The sequence below is a fragment of the Furipterus horrens genome, unplaced genomic scaffold (assembly GCF_987537825.1).
Source record: "Furipterus horrens unplaced genomic scaffold, mFurHor1.1.pri manual_scaffold_2, whole genome shotgun sequence".
In the NCBI taxonomy this organism is placed as follows: domain Eukaryota; kingdom Metazoa; phylum Chordata; class Mammalia; order Chiroptera; family Furipteridae; genus Furipterus; species Furipterus horrens.
In genome coordinates, this window is record NW_028327172.1 from 134,745,232 (window position 1) to 134,770,396 (window position 25,165).

At 40.7% G+C, this 25,165-nt stretch overlaps 1 protein-coding gene across 1 annotated transcript in view; it reads left to right on the forward strand.

The window, feature by feature from the left end:
- The first annotated feature begins 10,218 nt into the window (after positions 1 to 10,218).
- TAF3 (TATA-box binding protein associated factor 3) overlaps positions 10,219 to 25,165 on the forward strand; it is a 178,853-nt gene continuing 163,906 nt past the window's right edge. Inside the window, exons 1-2 of the mRNA XM_090266491.1 lie at positions 10,219 to 10,576; positions 23,934 to 24,176. Coding sequence (XP_090122617.1) covers positions 10,411 to 10,576; positions 23,934 to 24,176 — 409 coding nt within the window. The 5' untranslated portion in view covers positions 10,219 to 10,410. The remainder of the gene's footprint in view (positions 10,577 to 23,933; positions 24,177 to 25,165) is intronic.

Genomic DNA, 25,165 nt, shown 5'->3' on the forward strand with positions numbered 1-25,165 from the left:
CCAGTTTCATCTTGCCCCAGCAGTTTTCTGTTTTTAATTTCTACTGTGGGTCATTGGTTCTTTTGGGGGGAAGGGGGTGTATTTACTTATTGCCATGCTTTCCCCCACCCTCCCAATTACAGGTGACAATATTATATTAGTTTCACATGTCCAGCATAGTGGTAAGATGGTCATTGGGTTTTCTTTTTAATTTATTGTATTTTTTGGTCATTCTTGAGGACTCAGTTTACATATCACTTCCTCCAGCTCTCCCAAATTGGGCTGAGTGTCCCTTATCACATTTTGTTATTATTTGCTTGTCTTTGCTCAAGACTGTAAGCTCCTATAAAGAAGTGTTTTTAATCATTGTAGCTTCAGTTTGAGTTCCAACACAGAAGAGATCAATAAATGTTATATTGAACTGATGATCAACTTTACATAGATCAGGCAACATTTAATCACAGACACAGCACTCATCCCATATCAGAGTCTAAATATTTTGCAAATACTAATTCATTTAATTCTCATAACAACCCTATAACATCAGTACCGTTTTAATCTCCATTTTACAGATGATTAAACAAAGATTATGTAGCTCATTCAAGGTCACAGTTCGTAAGGCTGACGAGGGATTATAATCCAGAGTTTTCTCCAAAATCCAGGATTCTTTTTTTTAAGTTTTATTTATTTATTTATTTAAAGAGGTGGGAAGGAACTGAGAGAAACATCAATATGTGATTGCCTCTCACATGCCCACAACTGAAGACCTGGCCTGCAACCCAGGCATGTGCCCTGACTGGGAATCGATTCTGCAACCCTTTGGTTCACAGGCTGGCACTCAGTACACTGAGCCACACCAGCCAGGGCCAGAGTCTAGGATCTTAGCCACTGTTCTATGTATATAAAACTATCTTCCCTATGTGTGATTAGTAAAGCAATTTAAATTGCTTTAGCTTGATTTTTCAAGAGCCTGTGCTGGGTCTGGAAGTGGTGGAAGAAAAGTACAGAAGTTCTAATACTGCCATTTCCCCAGACTGAGTATTGCTTTTCTTTGTACAATCAGATGGTATTTAAGAGCAGGAAAATTGATAGCGCATTCTTATCCAACAGCAGTAACAGACTTTCCCTAATTTATTTTTTAAGATATAATTTATTTATTTTTAGAGAGAGGGGAAGGGAGGGATAAAGAGAGAGAGAAAGAAATATCAATGTGTGGTTGCCTCTTGCATGCCCCCAACTGGGGACCTGGCCTGCCACCCAGGTATATGACCTAACAGGGAATCGAACTGGCGACCCTTTGGTTCAAAGGTCAGTGCTCAATCCACTGATTGAGCACAAACTTTCTTAATTTTAAATTGCAAAATAAATGGTACAAGTTTTATGTCACTAATATGCTAGGAAATCCTATTTCAATGAAAAAAGGTAAAAACTCGATTTTTAAAATGGCAATAAATTGAGTAGTCACTTGTCTTCATCAGATTGGTAAAGATTAAAGAGAGACAAAGTTTTAGAGAGTAGGGGGAATCAATTTCATACACTTGGTGCAAGTTTGCAATAGTTTTTAGAGCAATTTGGCAGTATCTATTAAATTTCAAAATGTACATAATTTGAGTCGATTCCACTTCTAATAGTCTAATCTACAGAAGTACTTAGGCAAGTGCAAAGACTCATCCAAGGATGCTCATTCAAGATCATCACGTGTCATTTCAGAGCAATGCAGGTAGAGACCTCAAAGCTTTCAGATAAAAATGTCAGTTTCAATAATCAAAATGACTTCAAGTCACGGAGAGAGGAAGACTAAGGAAATCTATCATGCTGGCACCCTGGTCTTGAACTTCCAGCCTCCAAAACTCTGAGAAAATAAGTGTCTATTATTAGTCCCCCGGTCATTTTGTTGTGGCGACCTGTGCAAGCTATAATAAATACACTCTAAGGAGACCAACCAACCACTTGGCAATTTGACCACGATGGCCCCTTTCATCCTAGAAAGAGTAGCCATTTGTTTCATCAGAAATAGGCACATATTCTGGATATAGATTTGCCTTTCTTGCTCATGGTATTTGATGTACTGGTGTCCTGTATCGACTGTGTCAAAGCAAGGGAGCCATTTTACAACAAAGGTTGGGAGTGTGCACATGACCGTGAAATCTGGTCATATCAAGTATCATACCACTCAAACTGTCAGCCTGGCAGAGCAGGAGGACCCCCTTTGAAGGCACAACTGAAGCACCAGCTCATAGGCAATGCCTTGTGAGGATGGGGCACAGTCCCCCAGGAAGCTGGGTTCCCAAAAGGTAGACCGCACACGGTGGGAGCCTGTTGCCCCACATACCATCGCTTCCAGTGACCCACCTGGGAAATTGTTCTTGTCTCTGCAATTCTGGCTTTCCCAGGTTGACAGATTTGATTTCCAAAAATGGTGAATGTTTTTCACCAGTGGACACAGGAGTTCCACTGAAATATTAGCTACAGTTGCTACCTGGGCACTTTGGCCAGGAAGCAGCATGCAAAAAGAGGAGTCACTGTGCTGGCAGACGTAACTGACCCTAATCATTTCAGAGCAGTTCAGGTAGAGACCTCAAAGCTTTCAGATAAAAATGTCACAAAGTTTCATTACGTAATGGGGGCAAGGAGAAATGTTTGGTGGCCAAGTGGCCTGGCTGGGTGTCTTGGTACTCTCTTTGCTAAATTGATGGTCCATAGACAGATTTATCAGCCACAGTCTGAAAAGGTCATAAAAACCAAGGGCTCAGACCTCCTGCAGAGAAGGGTCTGGGTGGTGCCACTAGGTAAGCCACTGGTGCTGCTAGCAGAAGGTGACAAATATAGAACAGGGGAAGAAGACAGGATCAACAGAGGCCCTACTGTGGTAATTAAGGGCTGTATATTGCCTCATGTCCTTCCTCTTTAATTTTTCGCCCCTTTCCTCCAGAATCCTGGAGGAACCAGTCCTCAAATTTATACCAAGAGGTGCATCTAAAGGTACAAAGAGTGAACCATAGTTGCCGTGGTTTGAATGTCTGTGCCCTGCCAAAATTCACATGCTGGATTCTGTACTCCCAACGTTGATGGTATTAGAAGGTAGAGCCTTTAGGCGGTGGTTGGGACATGAGTGTCGAGCCCTCTTGAATGGGATTAATGCTATAAACAAGATCCCAGAGCTCCCAAGCCCCGTGACAATATGTGAACAGAAGGCTGCACACTGGTAGAGGGTCCTCACCCGACCATCCTTGGCACCTTGATCTTGGACTTCCAGCCCCCCAAATTGAGAAATAAATTTGTTCCAAAATTACCCTATCTGTGGTATTTTGTCATAGCAGCCCAAAGGGACTAATACAGTAATGATACTACTGTTAGGCACTGCTCATATCTCCTCAGGACTGAAGGACTTATGCCTTCCTTGGAATTGCCTCTGTGTCAGAGAGCACCTTTGCCTAAGATCACTCACCTTACATGGGAATATAAAGGTCCAGGAACCTAGTTCCATCTCAGGACAAATCTGAAGGGCCATCCAGCTTCCGAGCTCCCTAAAAGATTGGCTGAGGCCCTCCCTGAACGGGCACTGCAAGCTCCTTCCCTCGCACAGGTGGGGGTCCTGGGAGCACTCCTTAATAAGCCCTCTGGAGGTTGAATTTCATATCACAGTTGCTTTCTGGGGAACTGAACCTGTGACGTATAATTATGTAGGGCAATGTCCTTGTTCTGAGGAGATACATGTTGAAGTATTTCTAGGTTAAATACCATGAATTTTGCAAGTATTTTCAAAGTGTTCTGGAAAAAAATAGGGATCCATATGTGTGCGTATAGTAAATACTGGCAATATGTTAACAATTGGTGAATCTAGGTGAAGTGTGTATCTCTTTATACTTTTCTGTAGGTTTGAAATTTTCCAAAATATAATGTTGAGGTTAAAGTACACACATGCAAATGAAGAGAGGACCAGGATAGAGATGTAAAAAGAACTTCCAGAGGTTCTAAAGGAACAGCAAGAGAGCAGGATGTTGTGAGATCCAAGGTACAAGAGTTTTAAAATTAAGGTAGTATTCAACGTTATCACATGGTTACAGAATGGTCAAGTAAGGCTAGGACTAAAGGGTCCCATAGATTTAGTTTACAAAGGCTCCCTGATAATCTTGGAGTCAGAAGAGTCAATGGAGAAAATATTATAACCATTCTGCCACCTAGCACTTTCCTCCTGCTCTATAGACGGTCATTAGTTGAAGTACCATATTTTGTTCTGTTGGGTTTTTAAGAATTTTAAGATTGGAATATGTATTGTGTTCTAGGTTCTGACTGAGTAGTCCCTATAGGGGAATATAAAGCCACAATTTATTGGCAGAGGCATATAAGCTCAAATACTAAATACCTTGTGATAGGTATAGGAACAGAGAAACTGACAGATGATACAGAGCAGAGAATGAGGTGAAATGAAGAAGAACCACTCCAGAAACTTGTAGGGCACACACCACCCCAAGGGCATATTTAAGAAACAGAGTAAATGAGCCATTACAACCTGCCTGAATCTGGCTTAACCATGAGATTAGTTTGCTTGCAAATTTAAAACTTTAAAAATGTATTCCCAATATTTAGAAATCAAGGCATTTATCACAAAATCCCTATTTCTGCCAAATTGGAAAGATCTGGCAACTCATGGTTGGAGCTGGGAGAAGGATCTGAAACCGGAAAAGCTGGTGCTCGTGCGGTCTGTCATCTACCAGACCCAATAAGCCGAGACAAGGATTGAATCTTTATGGGTGCTTTATTCAGATGGTCAGCAATCTGCGAAGACAGTGGGTTTGTACCCTAATAGACTGTCTTAAATGCCAGTATAAAATGGGCCCTTTTATAAGAAAAGTAGGTAAAGGGGTTGGAATTCAGGGAAAAGGTTAATTGGATAAAAGCTGCAGTGTCCTTTCATCTGTGCCCTGGGCAGTGGTCCCTGTGTCCTGGGTGGTGGTCCCTGTGCCCTGGGCTGTGGTCACCCAGGAGTACAATGGCTCAGATACCATCTTGATTGCTTGCGGTCCTCCTGAGGCACAAAGGACTGCTTATGGTTTCCTGGAATCAAGGTGGGTCCTACCTCCAGTTCCTGAAACAATAGCTTTTTACATACATTGATTACTAAGCTGTTACTCGAAACAAAAATTTTCCAACATTTGAGTCCCCTATCATTCCCCCACTGTTAGTTTAAACTATCTTATATCTATGAGATCAGTTTCATATGGAAGTGCTCATTTTGCTGTTGAGAATGTATTTTAGCATTGAACCTTCTGGTAGGGGGCTTAGGAATACACTTAATTGCAGATCTATATAAGAGGGCACATTGTAATGCAACAACACACTATAATAAAAGCACAAAACAGTTTTTAGCACATTTGACAAAAGGTGTACTCTCCAGCTGGGCTACATTAGGAACTTTTAAGAAAAACATTTCCCTGTCTTTTACAGTTACCACAGATTTCCAATTGTAAATATCAGAGTAGGTTATTTAAGCAAATAAAGTATAATTTTGAAGGCTTTCCAGGGGAGTACAAAAACCTATAAGACATGTAGTGAAAGTTTGCTTAGCATAAGTTCCTCTTGCAAGACAAAATTCAGAGATGTTTAGAACATTTTTGATAAATATACCCGAATATTTTCATCTCATTCGAAAGGAAAAAGTTCTCCATAACATGGGGCTAAACAAAAAGCAATGAAAAGAATATATCATTGTTTTGGAAAGATGACTCAGGTCTTCTTGAGGCTCGGTGGTCCATTGTTCATCCAGTGCTTTCTTTACTCTGGTGCGATGAATCCAAGGCTTTATTCCTGCTAACTTCACCACTGTAGAGGTGGTAAGGAGTACGTCCCGATGTCCGGTCCACTTCTCTTCTAGTTGGCTTTCTGGGGATCCTGTCTTGGGGTTGTTCTTCTGGCACATAGCACATCTAGCAATTATTTTTCATATGGCTTTAGAAATTCCAGGACTTGTGAGCCACAGTTTAATATACATGGTTAATGAGGCCCTTTTAGTGAGTGGACTTATGCAAATGCTTCATGACTGGCTTTACTAAATGTTCAGGAAGCAATATAACTTCTTTCTTATTCCTTCTTCATCCACTATCAGCTCCTTCTTCATCAAAATCCCAGCTCTCAACTTTCTCTAAGTCTGCAGTCAAATACTCAGGGTCGAATTGTGATAAGTCTAGAACAGGAACCAAAGGCATTATAAACGTTCCTTTGGCAGCCTCTTTTGCTGCTCAATCAGCCAGATTGTTTCCCCTAGCCACTTCAGCGTCCTCTTTCTGGTGCCCGGGGCAGTGCATAACTGCCACCTGTAAGATTTTAATAATCTTAAAATTTCTGCTGCATGCTTAATCTCTTTTGTATTGGAGGTTAACAGTTCTTTTTCCTTCCAGATGGAACCATCTAATTGCAAAATTAGGAAAGCTTACCTTGAGCCCATATACACATCCGCTTTCTTTCGTGTGACAATTCCAATGCCCTTGTCAATGCAATCAGTTCAGCTTTCTGAGCAGAGGTTCCCAGTGGTAAGGCCTTGGCCTCTATTACTCCTTCAAGAGTCACAACTGTATACCCAGCCTTTTTGTTTCCTTCATCCATAGAACTGCTTCCATCTGCCTACGGAGTCCAGTCTGCCACTTCTAGAGGATGGTCCTGTGAATCAATTCTGCTAGAATAAACTTTATCAATTACCTCAGCACAGTCATATATTAGCGCAGCCAACTCAGGCTCTGGGAGAACAGAGGCAGGATTTAACTTACTGTTTTCAGAGAGATGTTGTGCGGGTCAAGAATGACTTGGTAACTTCCCCCACTATTCCAGCAGTAAGCCACAAATTTCCCTTTTGCTCCAGCAGGCTCACCGCTTGGTGGGGTGCATGAATGGTGATATGCTGTCCCAAGGAGTATTTTCAGCTTCCTGTAAGAGCTTGCAGGTGGCTGGCACAGCTCTCAAGCAGGCTGGCCATTCCTGGACAGTGTGATCTAGTTTCCTTCACAAATAATGATGGGTTGCAAAATGTCACTAAGCATTTGGGTGAGAACTCCTAAGGCAATGCCCTAACTTTCATAAAGGCATAACTGAGAGGGCTTTAGTGGGCTTGGTAGCCCAAGGCTGTTGTAGAAGCCAGGTGTGCCTTCAGGGATTCCAAAGCCTGGGTGCACTCCTTCATCCATTCTAAAGGGATATACTCAAGTCCTTTCAGAGTTTTTCCAGTTTAAGAAATATGATTTTCAAAATGGAGTATATACCTAATGATGTCCAGTGAGCTGCCCTCTGGCCCTTCTCGGACTGGAAGTTTTCCCAAAGTGTATTGCCCTGCCCTGATAGGGCCTTTTCCTCCACCGAATTTGGTTTTCTGAAGAGTTCGAGACCAGTTCAGGCTCCCTTTCCCCAGTTCCCTCAGCCGAGTAAGGAGGAAGATCCCCCAGGGCTGGAGGGGTTGTAAGAACCCTCACGATGCTTGTCGTGGCCATAATATCTAGGTCTTCCTGGTCCCTCTCCTCTGAGCTTCTGTTATCTGTCACAGGCAAACTCCCTTTTCTCTGTACCATTAACTTATTTCCCATTAATCCTATATCTTTATTATGTAAACTTATAAAAGCTTCTATGTAAGACATTTTATCCCACTTCCCTGATATTTGCTGAAACAATTCTAGTTACAGTATAATAAGGTATTTTAAAGACCCATTCAGTAGCCAGCAGTACCCCAAGTCTAGATTATACAATACATAAGACAAATAATATTAAAAAAAAAAAACAACATTTTCTTTTTAGTCATAGGTTTATAAGCATAGGTCAACCAATCAGCCAAAAGTTGCCCCAAAGTGCTGCTTCCTGGAACTGAGGAATTCTACCAGACAGAGCTGTGTAATATCACAAAACCAGAAGACACCTTTTAACTAGACAGAGCTTTATAAACCAGATGGCACCTTACCTTACGGCACCTGAAGATGCCTTCCAAACAGACAGAGTTCTATAAACCAGACAGCACCTCGTGGTACATAAAACCAGAAGATGTCTTTTTACCTAAGAATCTTAGTCATGACCCGGGATCGTAACCTGAACCAGAAAGCGCAGTGATTCAATCAAAATCTATCAAAGATGAAGACTACGGGAGGTGCCGAGAATCAGAGGAGAGTCCCCAAGTGAAATCACTTAGCAGCGGCTAGGGAATCTCCAAATCCGCACGCTGGGGCCCCCCAGTCCAGGCAGCCAATGGGACTCCCCACCAAATACCCAGACTTACGGGGGAGTCCCAAAGTCAGTCCCGGCAGAGTTACCAAAATATGAAACCTGAAAAGCCGGTGCTTGTGCTGCCTGTCATCTACCAGACCCAATACGCAGAGACAGGGATTGAATCTTTATGGGTGCTTTATTCAGATGGTCGGTGATCTGAGAAGAGAGTGGGTTTGTACCCTAATAAACTGTCTTAAATTCCAGTATAAAATGGGCCCTTTTATAAGGAGAAGAGTGGGTAAGGGGGTTGGAATTCAGGAAAAAGGTTAATTGGATAAAAGCTGCAGTGTCCTTTCATCTGTGTCCTGGGCAGTGGTCCCTGTGCCCTGGGCTGCTGTCACCTGGAGCACAATGGCTCAGATACCATCCTGATTGCTTGCAGTCCTCCTGAGGCACAAAGGTGGAACTGCTTATGGTCTCCTGGAGTCAAGGTGGGTCACCTCCAGTTCTTGAAACAATAGCTTTTTACATACATTGATTGCTAAACTCATTAGCTGTTACTTGAAACAAAAAATTTCCAACATTTGAGTTCCCCATCAGATCTAGATAGGCAAAAGGTCCTCATACCCTCTGCCAGCTTCATTGATTTAAGCTAGTTGGTCTCTGCAGGCAACTGAATTCTCTTTTCCTTTGACAAAGTGGTTGACATTGGCAAACTGTAGCCCACTGTCAGGCACCTGCTTTTGTCAAAAAGATTTTATTGGATCGAGGGCTGAGATTATGATGAAGTGAGGCAGAAATTATTTTGGCAGTGGTTTAGATTTATATATATATATATATATATATATATATATATATATATATATATATAATTGATCTTGATTAAATTTCTGGTGCCTGCATAAGTTTTGCACTGAGGCCAGTACCTAACTCGTGTCAACATAACATCCAAGCCTGTAAGAATTTTTGAGTTTATTTGAGCCAAACTGATGACAATTTCTGGTAAGCATAACTGCAATGAGATGAGAAAATTCTCCAGAGAATGGCACTTTTGTCCCTTACTCTATACGTTACAATCAAAAGAGGAGCTAAGTGGATTGCATGAAATCCATTGGTGATAGATTAGGGAGGTGGGAGAATGTAAATCAGGGAAACCTCTGGGATTGGGTAAGAAGTAAAATGACACTTACTTTTACACAGGTGGGTACAAGATAGTTAAGTCAACAATTAACAGAATAACAATAACAATGAGGGCATTTGTGGTCTCCCCCTGATGCAGTGCCCGTGCTTTGAGGGGCCCCGGAAGGAAATTTGAATTTCCAAATGTTAATCCTAGAGGCCGAAAGACAACAGACAGGCTGTTATGGTAAAGACTGACCTTTGTTAGGGAAAAATACCACCCTAGGACATGGCTACCCGCCAAGACCTGCTTTTAGTTAGAAAGTTTTAAATTTCACACCATCCCTTGTGAATACTTGAAGTCTCTGAGTTTGTGAGGCTGCCTTGGAGGTCTCCCCTGAAATTGTCGGGTTTAGCATGTGGCCCCTTGCCTTCCACATTCGCCTCACCCTAGTCCCCGCCCTACTGGCGAAGGGCTCAGAAAGGCATGCTGAACAGCTTGGGCTTGACTTAATTATACAATCTGTAAGCAGCTCAGGTTGTTTTTGTTTGAGCATAGGCAAGACCGGATCAGATCGGCGTTTGGGGGAGCACTTAGGTTCCCACGCCCCAAATCCCGGCACTCCAAGCCTCTCGCGTTCCCACTACTGTCTAACACTCGCATTTTTCATTTCACATCCTGATTCCTTCTTTTACCCCTAAACCACTGACAGTCCCCTCTCCCTTCCTGTCCAAGTGAGCCACCCCCCCCCCCCAAAGCACCTGCCTCCTAGGTTGTATCCTCCACCTGCGCTCTGTGCCCGTTTTCTGCAACCTTCCAATATCGAGAGTCGATAGCGACACCATCGCTCTGCTCCTACGGGGCGGAGCTTTCTCATTGACGCGCTAGGCATTCGGCTAGTGCTGCCTTGCCCCGGCGACCGTCCAGCGGGAGGCGGAGCAAGTCCAAAATGGCGGCTCTCAGGCTGGCGCGCTCCGTGCTGGTCAGGCTTTGAGGTGGTCGCCAGGGGTCGGGGGGAAGATTTCCCCGCCGCAGGGGCCCTAGAGGATGAATCGGGGGCTCTGCTAAGGTTAGGCGGTGGGGGTGGAGAGAAGTGGCAGCAAGTGCTGAGGTGGAGTCCACGGAGCGGGATGTGCGAGAGTTACTCCAGGTCGTTGTTGAGGGTCTCGGTGGCGCAGATCTGCCAGGCGCTGGGCTGGGACTCAGTGCAACTGAGCGCCTGCCACCTTCTCACGGACGTGCTGCAGCGCTATCTGCAGCAGTTGGGACGGGGCTGCCACCGGTACTCTGAGCTCTGTGAGTACCGGGCTGGGTGCGGGAGGGCTGCCTCTGGACAGTCACGAGTGACACCTCGGGTCTCCCCATCGCTGTCCCAGCGTCTCCGAGGTGTGCGTCTTCATCCCTGCCCCGAGATCGTGAATCTCCGTGGCCCCTGACTCCCCTCCGCTCCCACTGTCCCTGGGAACTCCAGTCATCCTTTTGGTGTCTCTTCCTTGTCCGCTAACTTCCCGCCTCCAGCCGGGAGCCCTGTGTTGGCTCCCACCTCCACACCCTCTCTCTTCTCTGATCCGAAATGTGCATCGGTCTTTCTCATGGTGTCATGTTCTGCTGCGTGTAGGACCACCTCCAGATGCCTTACAGTCCCTTTTACTTTGGTCCTTTTCCTGCCTTGCCCGCAAACTACTACAACTAGTTGTCACAGGCGCTCCGTCTACCGGCCGTTTCTTACAAGCCTAGCCATTCTTCAGCTCGCAACACATACTCGTTGACAGCTCTGCTCCATTAGGGACATTGCCTCGTCTTTCTGAGTCCGTTCATTTCAGAGACAGCGTCTCTCCTTACTCTTTCCCAAGGCCAACTTCATCAGTTTCACATAGATTAACTTTCACTTAAATTAACAGGCATCCATTGATTTCCTCCTTTATATTTTTGTCCGTGGTTATCTAAGTGTGGTCAAGGGATTCCAAGCAATTTACAAGGTTCCCCAGGTAATCTGAGATACAGCACTTTAGGTTTTTTAAGTGAATGTGCCTGGTAGTATATATAGCTTGTGGTATATGATAATTTGGAATATTTAATAGAAGCCACACATCATCTCGTTGATGTGATGCTTATGCTTGGAGGGGAAACTATCCCTTACTTAAACTTTGGGTCATTATTATTAAGGTGGTAAACTGGAGAATTGGCTGAAATATTTTATAGGAAATTTTATTTTGTTAAACTGATTCCTAGACGGAAAAATTGAGATCCATGGACACACTTTACTTCGTAGGTCCCAATTTCTTTTCCAGCTTTTATAGTGCTGCCAAAATAATTTGTCCGTAACACAAATCTGGTTGTGTCATTCTTTAAAATATTTCAGTTCTTTACTGGCTGAAAATCTAAGCTCTTAAATAGCATTCAGTTCCTTTGGTGAGCTAGCATTTTTCTTACCTTCTGCCATCCTGCCATCCTAATCTGCAACCATGTTGAGCTACTTGCGTTTCCCAAAACATTTTAAGCTATCCATTCCTATGTCTGGGCTGTTTTCTAGAGTGTCCTTCACCCCCCTGGTCCACCAGTAGTGCTACTTATATTTTGAGATACACTTAGCAATAGCTTTAGGAAATTCATATTATCTGCTCTTATAAGTCTGTGCGTATTTCTGTTATTTAACACCTTGGTTTGTAATCATCTGTGTTTATCTCTCACCTTTTACATCCTCCCCAGGAAACAAATTTATTGTAATTGTGTTCTGTAACCTAACATGCTAGGCACTCAGGAACTATTTGTTGAATAAATGAATGAACTGATAACCCGCTACCATAATAGCTGTGTAATCACTTCGCTTTTTGAGTTTCAAAAGTGTGTATTTTTTTTTTTTGAATGCTTGATTTCATGAATGAATAACTCATTCATTGTTACCTTGAAACTACACTACCAGCACACTACAGTATTCTCAGTTTTTCCTTCTTTTCCCTCCTGCCCCCTCCTTTCATGGTCCTTGAGAATCCTGTTATGGTTATACATAGTCCAGATTATATTCTTACTACCGAGTTCCCTAAGTAAGAACAGATGTGCTGAATACAGTTACCTTTCCTGCTTTATACGCTGAAACCGAATATGTGCCGACACTGCAAGTAAGCAGGTATTCCAAAGTCATTAAGTGATAATTGGTATGAATTCATATCAACTCCTTTTCTAATTATCCAATTTCTGTAGTTGGTTTTCTTGCTTTTAGTGAGAATGCAATGATCAGGTTCATTATTCTCCATTGTGATTTGGTGACTTTAAAAAAAAATGGTAATTCTTGGTATACTTATTAGTTACAGACTTTTTTTTAGATTCTTTTTTCTTTATTATCCTTATTTTAACTTTGAATTCCATAACCGCATAGTACTACAATACAATCTTATATTCTATTTCTTTAAATCCTTTTTGTCTTGCCCTGACTGGTGTGACTCAGTGGGTTGGGCTTCGTACCACAAACCAAAAAGTTGCCAGTTCAAGTCCTGGATTCCTGGTCAGGGCACATGCCTGGGTTGCCAGCCAAGTCCCTAGTCGAGGTTTCTCTCCATGTGTTTCTCCCTCCCATCTCCTCTCTCTAAAAATAAATAAATAAAATCTTTAAAAAAATCTTCTTTATTCTTTCAACAAACATTTCTTGGGCACCACTTGTGAACCAAAATATTGTGCTAGGTTTTGGAGACATTAAATTACTTAGGCACAGTCCCTGCCCATAAGATTTGTACGTGGGTGTCAGAATGTCAAGAACAAAAACTGATGGTATTTGTTCCTTTTTTAAAAAATGCTTTCACAGTAAAGCAAGTATCAGAAGTTACTATTAATTCAACAAATAATACATTTAAAAATTTTCCTACGGTAATGATTTGTTAAAGTATTCAGGGGCAGATGTGTCTGTATATGTTGTATTGTGTGTAAAATATGTGTGCATGATCTGAAAGCAGGTGCTAAATATTTCAGAATGACTGAAGACTGGTCCTATAATTTGCTACTTGTATGGTGTAAGCAGTAAATGCAAAAGGAATAAGGTAAAGGAGGGGTGGTTGTGGGCTATGGGTTCTGGGTCAGGATTACTTCGCAGAAAAGATAACATTCCAGTTGAATTATGCAGTATGGTTGTATAATGAAGGAGAGCATGCCAGGTTAGAGAAAAGCATAAACTAAGACACCCAAGTGAAATTAAACATGGTAAAGGGATCAGTGAGGTGGCCAGCTTGACAATATTTAGCCAGTCGTGGGTTTTAGAGGAAAATGTTAAAGAATAAAATCAGGTTAGGGAGGGACTTGAAAAAACAGAAATTAAAATGCGATAAAAATCACTGCGTACTCCTAAGGAGGGGAACAGCGTGATGAAAGTGATATTTTAAGAATATTATGCTGTCAGTCAAGTAAGTGCAAGAGAAACTCAAATTGGGAGAACTTGACACTATTCTGAGATAGTGATAGTAGGAATAGACAGAAAAAATTCTGAAATCCAGGGCCAAAAAGGGAGTGACGGTGGGGACTGGGAAGTACCAAAAGGTCTTAGGTTGAAATTGCAAAACATATGGAGGAATTTAAGATGATTGTATTTTTTAGATTAAGAGAATAATGCTTTTAACAGGAATAGGCTAGTTGGAATGTGTATCTATATCATTAAGAGGAAGAATGAATATTAATTTTATTTATTATACATCATAGAAAGAACCCATACTTGTAGAAAAACTGACACTGCTCAAAAACTCAAAGTGTTTGAAGTTAGAGTGAAAGTTTTCTGCTTCAACTCTTTCCTTCCTCTATCCTGCAGCTTCTACCCCCTTAAACTGTCCACTGTTGGATGTATGTCCTGCCAGAGCTTTCCTTTCCTACCTATGTGTGAGCAAGCGTGTGTCAGACTTTGGATTATTCTTTTTCATTTTATAGCATGATTTAATTTCAGACATATAAATTTGAAGGAATCATAGATTTCAGTAAAAATATTTTTGCTATCGGAATTTTCAAAGGAGTTTTGTTTTTTAAGATTTTTAATTTAATTTTTTAGAGAGAGGGGAAGGAAAGGAGAAAGAGATGGGGAGAACATCAATCAGTTGCCTCTCAATGCCCCCAACTGAGGATCTGGCCCACGAACCAGGCATATGCCCTGACTGGGAATCAGCCGACGACCCTTTGGTTCAAAGGCCAACACTCAATCCACTGAGCCACACTAGCCAGGGCTTCATAGAAGTATTAAAAGATGTAGAGACCTTAAGTACTACTGCTAACGGTAGGCATAGGAGAAACTTCTTTATCTAATGAGAATCTCACTATATCTAATTTTTAATCTTTTTATCTGTATCTCTTTTATATATGTAGTGTCTTTTTAAAATTTTTTAAAATTGTTTTTCTATTACAGTCGTCCCATTTTTTTCCCCATTGCTTCCCCCCACCCTGCCCACCCCTTCTCCCACATTCAGTCCCCACCCTGTTGACCATGTCCATGGGTCATTTATACTAGTTCCTTGACTAGACCCTTTCCCTTCTTTCCCCCTTTCTCTCCCTCTCCCCTCCCTGCTTGTCACTGTTAGTCTGCTCCTTGTTTACGTGCCTCTGGTTCATTTTTGCTCATTTGTTTGTGTTGTTCATTAGTTTTCTTTATTAGATGATGTCATATGGTATTTGTCCTTCATTGCCTGGCTTATTTCGCTAAGCATGATTCGCTCTAGTTCCATCCATGTTGTCACAAATGGCAGGAGTTCCTTCTTTCTTTCTGCTGCGTAGTATTCCATTGTGTAAATGTACCACAGTTTTTTTGATTTTTGTTTTAAATATATTTTATTGATTATGCTGTTACAGTTGTCCCAATTTCTTTTTCCTATGCTCCCCTCCACACAGTGACCCCCTTCCCTCCAGTTGTTCCCCCTCCTTAGTCCATGCCCATTGGTTGTGCATATAGTTCTTCTCAACGTCTTCCTGTCTACTCCACTGCCTCCTACTATGCTTCTTAATTCCTGTACCATCTCCCTCCCTTTTCCCTATTTTCCCTCCCCGCTGACCTCCCCCCAATATGTTCCTCATACCTATAATTCATTTTCCCCTCTCGTTGCCTACTTAGTTTGCCTTCATTTTGATTCCCTAGCTTCTGTTGTTGGTGGTTGTGATGCAGTTTTCATTTTAATGTTCATAGTTTTGATCCTTTTTCTCCTAAACAATTCCCTTTAACATTTCATATAACAGTGGTTTGGATCTAATGAACTCCTTCAGTTTTACTCTGTCCCGGAAGCACTTTCTCTGCCTTTCTATTCTGAACGACAGCTTCACTGGATAGAGTAATTGTGGTTGTAGGTTTTTGATTTTCATTATTTTGAATATTTCTTGCCAGTCCCTTCTTGCCTGTAGAGTCTCCTTTGAGAAGTCAGCTGATAGTCTAATTGGGGCCCCTTTGTACATAATTCTTTTCTTCTCTCTTGCTGCTTTTAAGATTCTCTCTTGAGCCTTAATTTTTGACATTTTGATTATACTGTGTCTTGGTGTGGTTCTCCCTGGGTCCAGTTTATCTGGAACTGTCTGTGCTTCCTGGACCTGTAAGTCTATTTCCTTCCCCAAGTTAGGGAAGTTCTGCTTCATTATTTTTTCACATAATTTTTCAATTTCTAGTACTTCTTCTTCACCCTCTGGCAGCCCTATAATTCGAATGTTTGTTCACTTATAGCTGTCCCAGAGGTTTCTGAGCCTCTCCTCACATCCCTTACTTTTTGTTTCCTCTTTTGGCACTGGTTGACTGTTTTTTCCCTATGTTCCGATTTGTTGATTTGATCCCTGGTTTCCCTTCCCTCACCACTTGTCTCGTATGTGTTTTCATTCATTTCAGCAGGATCAGCCTTCATTCCTTCCCCGTCTTGTTCAATATCTTTTGTTAATTCTGTAAGCTGCCTTATGACTATAGCTCTGAACTGAGCCTCAGAAAGATTTTCTATTTGTTCATCAGTTAATTCATGTATTTGCTTTTTGGATAGCTGCGTGATTGGTATTTCAATGATGATTCCTGCCATCCTGACCATTTTCGTTTATCTTTCCTTCTTGGGTGGGGCTGTCACCCTTCCTACGCTATAGGGGGCAGAGCCCTGTGCACTCATCACTACCTGGCGCTTCTGGCCACACTGTGGCACTTTGTGTGGGGGAGGAGGTCCAAGATGGATTCCTGCCATTTGGTCTCCACTTAGAGACCGGGAGCCCCCTCCTCTGTCCCCATGCCCTCTGTGCCTCACAGTCCGAGGCAATGGGGGTCTGCCTTCCCGGCGTTGGAATCATGAGCTGGTGGGTTTAGTCTGCAGCTGGGGTTGGTTCCTGGGCACTTCTCTCCTCCCCTTAAATTTGGGTGTCCATGTTTACTGGATCCCGCCGCTCATCGCTGCAGCTGCTGCCTCCAGCACAGCTTGATCTCTCCACCCCGGCTTCGCCCCTCCTACCCGTCTGGACGAGCACCACTTGTTTATAACTTCATTCATTGGACTTCCATGTAGCTTTATTTTCTGGAACTTCTGGTTATTTCTGGTTTAGCAGTAGTTATAGTCCTCCTTAGTTGTGCAGGGAGACAGAGGGTGTCAGTTGAGGCCTCCCTCTTGGCCAGAAGTCTCTTGTACCACAGTTTTTTGATCCACTCATCAAGAGATGGGCGCTTAGGTTGTTTCCAGCACTTGGCTATTGTAAATAGTGCTGCTATGTACAGAGGGGTGCATAGGTTCTTTTGAATAGGTGTTTCACAATTCTTCAGGTATAATCCTAGCAATGGAATTTCTGGTTCAAAAGGCAGTTCCATTTATAGTTTTTTAAGGAAATTCTGTACTGTTTTCCATAGTGGCTGCACCAGTCTGCATTCCCACCAGCGGTGTACCAGGGATCCCTTTTCTCCACATCCTAGCCAGCACTTGTTGTTTGTTGATTTGTTGATGATGGCCATTCTGACTGGTGTGAGGTGGTATCTCATTGTGGTTTTTATTTGCATCTCTCTGATGGCTAGTGATGTTGAGCATTCTTTCATGTGCCTGTGGACCAACTCTATGTGCTCTTTGGAGAAGTGTCTGTTCAGGTCCTTTGCCCATTTTTGAATTGGGTTGTCTGTCTTCTTGGTGTTGAGTCGTATAAGTTCTTTATGTATTTTGGAGATCAATCCCTTGTCTGAGGTATCATTGGCAAATATGTTTTCCCATATGGTTAATTCCCTTTTCATCTTGCTCATGTTTTCTTTTGCTGAGCAGAAACTCTTTAGTTTTGTAGTCCCATTTGTTTTTTCTTTCCTTTATTTCCCTTGCCTTAAAAGATGTATCGGTTAAAATATTGCTATGTGAGATATCTGAAATGTTCCTGCCTATGTTTTCCTCTAGGACTTTTATACTGTCACAGCTTACATTTAAGTCTTTAATCCATCTTGAGTTTATTCTCCTGTGTGGTGTAAGTTGGTGGTCTAGTTTCTTTTTTTTGCATGTCCCTGTCCAGTTCTCCCAACGCCATTTGTTGAAGTGATTCTTCTTGCTCCATTTTATGTTCCTTCCCCCTTTGTCAAATTTATTTATTTCTGGGCTCTCTATTCTGTTCATTGATCTATATGTCTGTTCTTATGCCAATACCAGACTGTTTTGATTACAGTGGCTTTGTAGTATAGTTTGATGTCAGATATTGTGAATTCCTCCTACTGCGTTCCTGTTCCTCAAGATTGATGTTGCTATTCGGGGTCTTTTTTTGTACCATATAAATTTTTCAAGTATTTGTTCTAGGCCTGTGAAATATGTCATTGGTATTTTAATAGGGATTGTGTTGAATCTAAATTGCTTTGGGTAGTTTGGACATTTTAATGATGTTGACTCTTCCTATCCAAGAACATGGTATTTGCTTCCATTTATTTGTATCTTCCTTAATTTCTTTCTTCAGTGTTATGTAGTTTTCTGAGTACAGGTCTTTTACCTCCTTGATTAAGTTTATTCCTAGGTACTTTATTTTTCTTGTTGCTATAGTAAATTGGATTTTTTTTCTAGTTTCTATTTCTGAATTTTATCGTTTGTGTACAGAAATGCCTTCGATTTCTGAATATTGACTTTGTACCCTGCTATTTTGACAAATTCACTTATTGGGTTGAGTAGTTTTTTCGTGGAGTCTGTAGGGTTTTCTATGTACACTATCATGTCATCTGGAAATAATGACAGTTTTACTTCCTCTTTTCCAATTTGGATGCCTTTTATTTCTTTTTCTTGTCTGATTGCTGTGGCTAGAACTTCCAAGACTATGTTGAATAGGAGTGGAGAGAGTGGACATACTTGTCTTGTTCCTGACCTCAGGGAGAATGCTTTCAGTTTTTGCCCATTGAGTATGATTTTGGCTTCAGGTTAATTTTATATAGCCTTTATTATGTTGAGGTATGCTCCCTATATTCCCATTTACTGAGTGTTTTCATCATAAATGGGTGTTGTACTTTATCACATGCTTTTTCAGCCTCTATTGACATGATAATATGATTTTTGTCTTTCATTTTGTTTATGTGATGTATTACATGTATTGGTTTGCAAATATTGAACCATCCTAGCATCCCTGGGATGAATCCCACTTGATTGTGGTGTATGATCTTTCTAATGTGTTGCTGGATCCGGTTTGCCAATAGTTTGTTGAGGATTTTAGCATCAATGTTCATCAGCAATATTGGCCTGTAGTTTTCTTTCTTTGTTGTGTCTTGACCTGGTTTTGGAATTAGGATAATACTGGCTTCATAAAAAGAGTTTGGGAGTCTTCCCTCTTGGGTTTTTTGGAATAGTTTGAGAAGAAGAGGAGTTAGTTCTTTCCTAAATGTTTTGTAAAATTTACCTGTGAAGCCATCCGGTCTGGGGCTTTTGTGTGCCGGGAGTTTTTTGATTACTGCTTCAATTTTGCTGATTCTTATTGGTCTATTCAGGCTTTCTGATTTTTCTTGATTCGGTTTTGGAAGATTATATGTTTCCAGAAATTTGTCCATTTCATTTAGGTTGTCAAATTTCTTTTTTCTTTTTTTTTTTTTTTTCAGATTTAATGTGTTTTATTGATTAAAATATTACATTTGTGCCAATTTCCCTTCCCTCTGCTCCCCTCCACCCAGTGGCCCCCCCTCCCTCCAGTTGTCCCCCCCTTTTAGATTATGTCCATTAGTTGTGCATACAGTTCCTCCCAACCTCTCTCCGTCTATTCCATTCCCTCCTACCTTGATCCCCAATTCCTATATCATCTCCCTCCCTCTCCCCATTCCCCCTCCCTGTTGACCTCCCCCCAATATGCTTCCCGTACCCACAGTTCCTTTTCCACTCTCGTTGCCTATTTAGTTTGCCTTTGTTTCATCTCCCTAGCTTCTGTTTTTTTTAAACCAGTCCCTTTAACATCTCATATAACAGTGGTTTGGATCTAATGAACTCTTTCAGTTTTATTTTGTCCTGGAAACACTTTCTCTGTCCTTCTATTCTGAATGACAATTTCGCTGGATAGAGTATTCGTGGTTGTAGGTTTTGGATTTTCATTACTTTGAATATTTCTTGCCAGTCTCTTCTTGCCTGTAGGGTTTCCCTTGAGAAGTCAGCTGATAGTCTAATTGGGACCCCTTTGTACATAATTCTTTTCTTCTCTCTTGCTGCTTTTAAGATTCTCTCTTTATCTTTAATTTTTGACAATTTGATTATAATGTGTCTTGGAGTGGTTCTCCCTGGGTCCAGTCTCTTGGGAACTCTCCTTGCTTCCTGGACCTGCAAGTCTATTCCCTTCCCCAAGTCTGGGAAGTTCTCCTTTATTATATTTTCACTCAATTTTTCAAGTTCTAGTTCATCTTCCTCATTCTCTGGCAAACCAATGATTCTTATGTTGGGCCTTTTATAGCTGTCCCAGAGGTTTCTGATCCTCTCATTGTTACTTCCCATTTCCTCTCTCTGCATTGGTTGACTGCTTGTTCCTTCTCCATATTCCAGTTTGTTGAAATGAACTCTGGATTTTTTTTTCTCACCATCTATCTCGTATGTGGTTTTGTTCCTTTCGTTATGAAAGTTTTTCGCTTCTTTCTTATCTTTTTCCTGCTCTTTTGTGAATTCTGTAAGCCACCTGATAACAATGGCCCAGAACTGAGCCTCTGACAGGTTTCTTATCTGTTCATCTGTCAGGTTCTCTATCTGCTGCCTGGTGAGTTGTGTCACCGGGATTTCTATAGTTGTCTGCCTCATTTTGACAGATGCGTTTTGTTTTCTTGGGCTGGCTATAGGGGGCAGGGGGCAGTGCCTGCGTACGCGTCACAAATCAGTGACCGGCGCCTGCCTGTCTGCGACCTATTTCGCAGCCCTGTGGTGCTTTCTTTGGGGGCGGGGGTCCAAGATGGATTCACACAGTTATTCAGCTAGGAGACCGGGATCCGTCCTCCCGCCCCCCTGGGCCTCACTGTTCAAGGCGATGCGGTGGCTGCTTTCCCCAGTGCTGGGGTCGCGCACTGCCAGGAGCTTGACTGCCGCCGGGATTTTTCGCCGCCCCGCCGCTGTCTCAGGTGCGACCACAAACAGCACTGCCCTCTTTAGCTCTTACCTGCCCAAATGGCACCGCTGGTTTTTAACTTCATATGTTGGGCTTCTGTGTAGTTTTATTTTCTGGAATTTCTAGTTATCCTTTGTTTTGAAGTAGTTGTATTCCTCTCTAGTTGTAGAGGGAGACCTAGCGTGTCCGTCTAAGCCTCCATGTTGGCCGGAAGTCGAGCTCCGTGAAATTTCTTGCTGTACAGTTGTTTGTAGTAATTTCTTACAGTCCTTTGTATTTCCATGGTATCGGTTGTCATTTCTTCTCCTTTGTTTCTGATTTTGTTTATTTGGGTTCTCTCTCTTCTTTACTTGATGAGTCTGGTTAAAGGCTTATCGACTTTGTTTATCTTTTCAAAGAATCAGCTCCTGGTTTTATTGATTTTTTAAATTATTTGTTTAGTCTCTATGTCATTTAATTCTGCTCTGATCTTGATGAATTTTTCCTTCTACTCGCTCTATACTATGTTCTTTGTTGTTCCTAGTTCTTGTAGCTGTTGGGTTAGATTTTTTATTTGAGATTCTTCTATTGCTATGAACTTTCCTCTCAGGACTGCTTTCACTGTATCCCATAGGTTTTGGGTTGTTGTGTGTTCATTATCATTTGTTTCCAGAAACTTTTTGATTTCTTCCTTGATGTCATTGTTAACCCATTCATTATTTAATAGCATGTTATTCATCCTTCATGAGTTTGAATGTTTTTGAGTTTTTTCCTTGAGGTTGATTTCCAGTTTCAAGCCATTGTGATCTGAAAAGATGCTCAATATAATTTCAGTTTTCTTGAATTTGTTGAAGCCTGTTTTGTGTCCTACTATGTGGCCTATCTTTGAGACTGTTCCATGTGCACTTGAAAAGAATGTATATATTGCTTCTTGCGGGTGAAAAGTTCTATATAAATCAACTAAGTCCATTTGATCTAGAGTGTTGTTCAATGCCTCAGTATCCTTGATGTTTCTTTGCTTTGAAGATCTGTCCATTGTTGACAATGAGGTGTTAAAGACCCCTACTGTGAGTGTGTTGCTGTCAACATCCTTCTTGAAGTCCTTCAAGATTTTCCTTAAATATTTGGGTGCTCTGATGTTGGGTGCATATATATTTACAAGGGTTATATCTTCTTGATGGATTGTTCCCCTAAGTATTATGAAACGTCCTTCTTTGTCTTTTTATGGCCTTTGCTGTGAAATCTGTTTTGTCTTATATAAGTATTACTACCCTACTTTTTTTTTCATGTCCATTTGCTTGAAATATTTTTTTTCCATCCCTTCACTTTCAATCTGTGTAGATCTTTTGTTCTAAGGTGGGTCTGTTGTAGACAGCATATAATGGGTCATGCTTTCTAATCCATTCAGTTACCCTATGTCTTTTGATTGGTGCATTTAATCCATTTACACTTAAGGTTATTATTGATAGGTACTTATTCATTTTTTCCCCTTTGTACCTTTGTCTCTCTGTTTCTTCATCTTCTTAAAGCAGGCCCTTTAGCATCTCTTGCAATGCTGGTTTGGTGGGGATGTATTCTTTTAGCCATTTTTTTTGTCTGGGAAACTCCTTATTTCATCTTCCATTTTGAATGACAGCCTTGCTGGGTAGGGTAGTCTTGGTTGTAGGCTTTTGTTGTTCATTGCTTTAAATATTTTTTGCCATTCCCTTCCAGCCTGTAGTGTTTCTGTTGGGAAATCTGATGATAGCCTTATTGGAGCTCTCTTGTATGTTATTAACTCTTTCTCTCTTGCTGCTTTTATGACTTTCTCTTTGTCTTTGAGTTTTGCCATTTTAATTATGATGTGTCTTGGGGTGGGCCTGCTTGGGTTCATCTTCATTGGGAACCTCTGTGCTTCCTGGACTTGCATGACTTTTTCTCTTATCAAATTAGGGAAGTTTTCTGTCATTACTTCTTCGAACAGGTTTTCTATCCCTTGCTTCTCTTCTTCTGGTATTCCTATGATACAGATATTATTATGTTTCATGTTTTCCTGCAGCTCTCTTAGAACCTCTTCATTCTTTTTCAGTCTTTTTTTGTTTTGTTGCATTGTCTGGGAATTTTTTTCTACATTGTCCTCCAGCTCGCTGATCCAATCTTCTGCTTCCTCTAGCCTGCTTTTAATTCCTTCTACTGTGTTCTTCAATTCAGAGATTGTATTCTTCATTTCCTCTCAGCTCTTATTGTTAGCTTCTGTGTTCTTTTTAATGCTGGTGTAATTCTTAGTAAGTTCCTTATAGTTTCTCTGGAGTTCTTTGTAGTTTTCTTTGAGCTTGCTGAGTTCATTGAGCTTCCCTATAATCCATATTTTGAATTCGATTGAATTCGATTTCTGATAGTTTGCTTTCCTCTATTTCATTTAGCATTTTTCTGAGGATTCTTCCTTTCCTTTCAATGGGGGGTTGTTTCCCCATCTCCCCATTTTTGTGACTCTTCTTGTTTCTTTCTGCTTCTTAAATTGATCTGCACTTCCTGGATCTGCCCCTGGTTGTGTCAGATTGTGTACCAGTCTGGGCCTAGGCAGCCTGTTGGAGACTACCAGAGATCTACTTTATATAATGTCTTTTAATTACACTTAAATTTCATATGTAAATTACCTTTATTATCTAAATTCTTTCTGTAAATTTCCTTGGATTTAAAAAATAGACTCAGTGTTATAATTCATTTAGCAACTATTTATTGAGTATCAGTTATATGCCAGTCATTGTCTTAGGTTCCAGAGGTGCATGACTGAACAACAGAGAAAGTGTAATGACCATTTACTTAGCACAGCATTCTAGTTATTTGATAAAAAATAACAGTAGTAATATTCATTGGGCATTTACTTTGTGTCAGCTACTGTTCCAGATGTTGTTGATCATCCCTCAACTACTTTTGATATTTGTTCTGTACCAGCGAATTATTAGTATAAATTGTCTGTGTTGTTCTGGTTGATTGTCAGATCATATTTAAAATTGACTTTAAGAATCAGCTTCCCAATGTTTAAATAGTATGTTCTGTTTAAAATTTATTAAATTATTTCCAGTAACTTGGTCTTGAATATATAATATACTTGATTCTGGTACATATTTAGTTAATGATTTTTTCTTAATATGTTTAAAAGTATTCATGAAATTTTCTTCAAATAATTGCTTTGCTTTTGACTTTGTTTCAGATGGCCGAACAGACCCAATTTTGGATGATGTCAGTGAAGCTTTCCAACTTATGGGAGTTAGTCTTAATGAACTAGAAGACTATATCCACAATATTGAACCTGTCACTTTCCCACATCAAATTCCTTCATTTCCTGTTAGCAAGAACAATGTACTCCAGTTTCCTCAGCCTGGAAGTAAAGATGCAGAGGAAAGAAAAGAATACATTCCTGATTACTTGCCACCTATTGTGTCTTCTCAAGAAGGTTTGTGATTTTTTTGTTTGTTCCTTACTCATATATACTCGTGTAACTTTTAATGGGGTTTTAATCTTCATAGTTTTCCTAGTTGAATTATATAAAATGCTGTGCTAACATATAAATTGTAGAAATGCAATCTAAGTATTTTAATGTTTAATAATTGACAAATTATTCTAATCTTTAAGTCAACAAACTTATAGCTGATATCACCAGGCAGAGCATGGCGTAATCAAGGTAATGTCTGATGAGGCATTTATTTCCCTTATAAATTTTAAGAAGGGCAGAACAGAATGTGGCCATAGAGAAGCCTTTCAGTAGATGTATTATATGAGAATGGATGTTTAAATTAGGAAACCTGCTTATTATTAATGTGAGTTGGGTGCTCCTGGAAACACTGAGTGAACATTCACTAATATTTTGAACATTTATCTTCATTTTTTAATGATAGGCAGGAATGTTTATTGTTTGGTTTTATAGAATTTTTTGTTATAAAATAATAGCTAATCAGGTACAGTAATCAATCATTGCAGAGTTCCTTTTTTCCTGCATGATTTTACATTTTGATCATTTATGTTTACTGAGATTCTGAGGAGGTTAAGTAATTTGTGATCTTTAATGCAGATGCAAAATGTGTTCTCTTATAAAAAATAGGAATTTTTTTTTTAAATTCTAAAACCATAGCTGTATTTCAGAATGCAAATAATGGCAGAAAAAGCTTTTACTTGTGATTTTTTATTGTAGTAAAATACATATAACATAAAATTGACCATTTTAACTATTTTTAGCTATATAATTTAGTAGCATTATTCACATTGTATTGCCATCACCACCATCCATCTCCAAACTTTTTCACCTTCTCCAATCTGTAACCGTGGAATAGTAACTACTCATCCCCCTCACCTGCTGCCTCTGTAACTGCCTAAAATTCTGTTCTTCCCCACTTTTGAATTTATTTATATTTGTAGCCTTTATTGCCCTTGAGGAAATCTTACTGT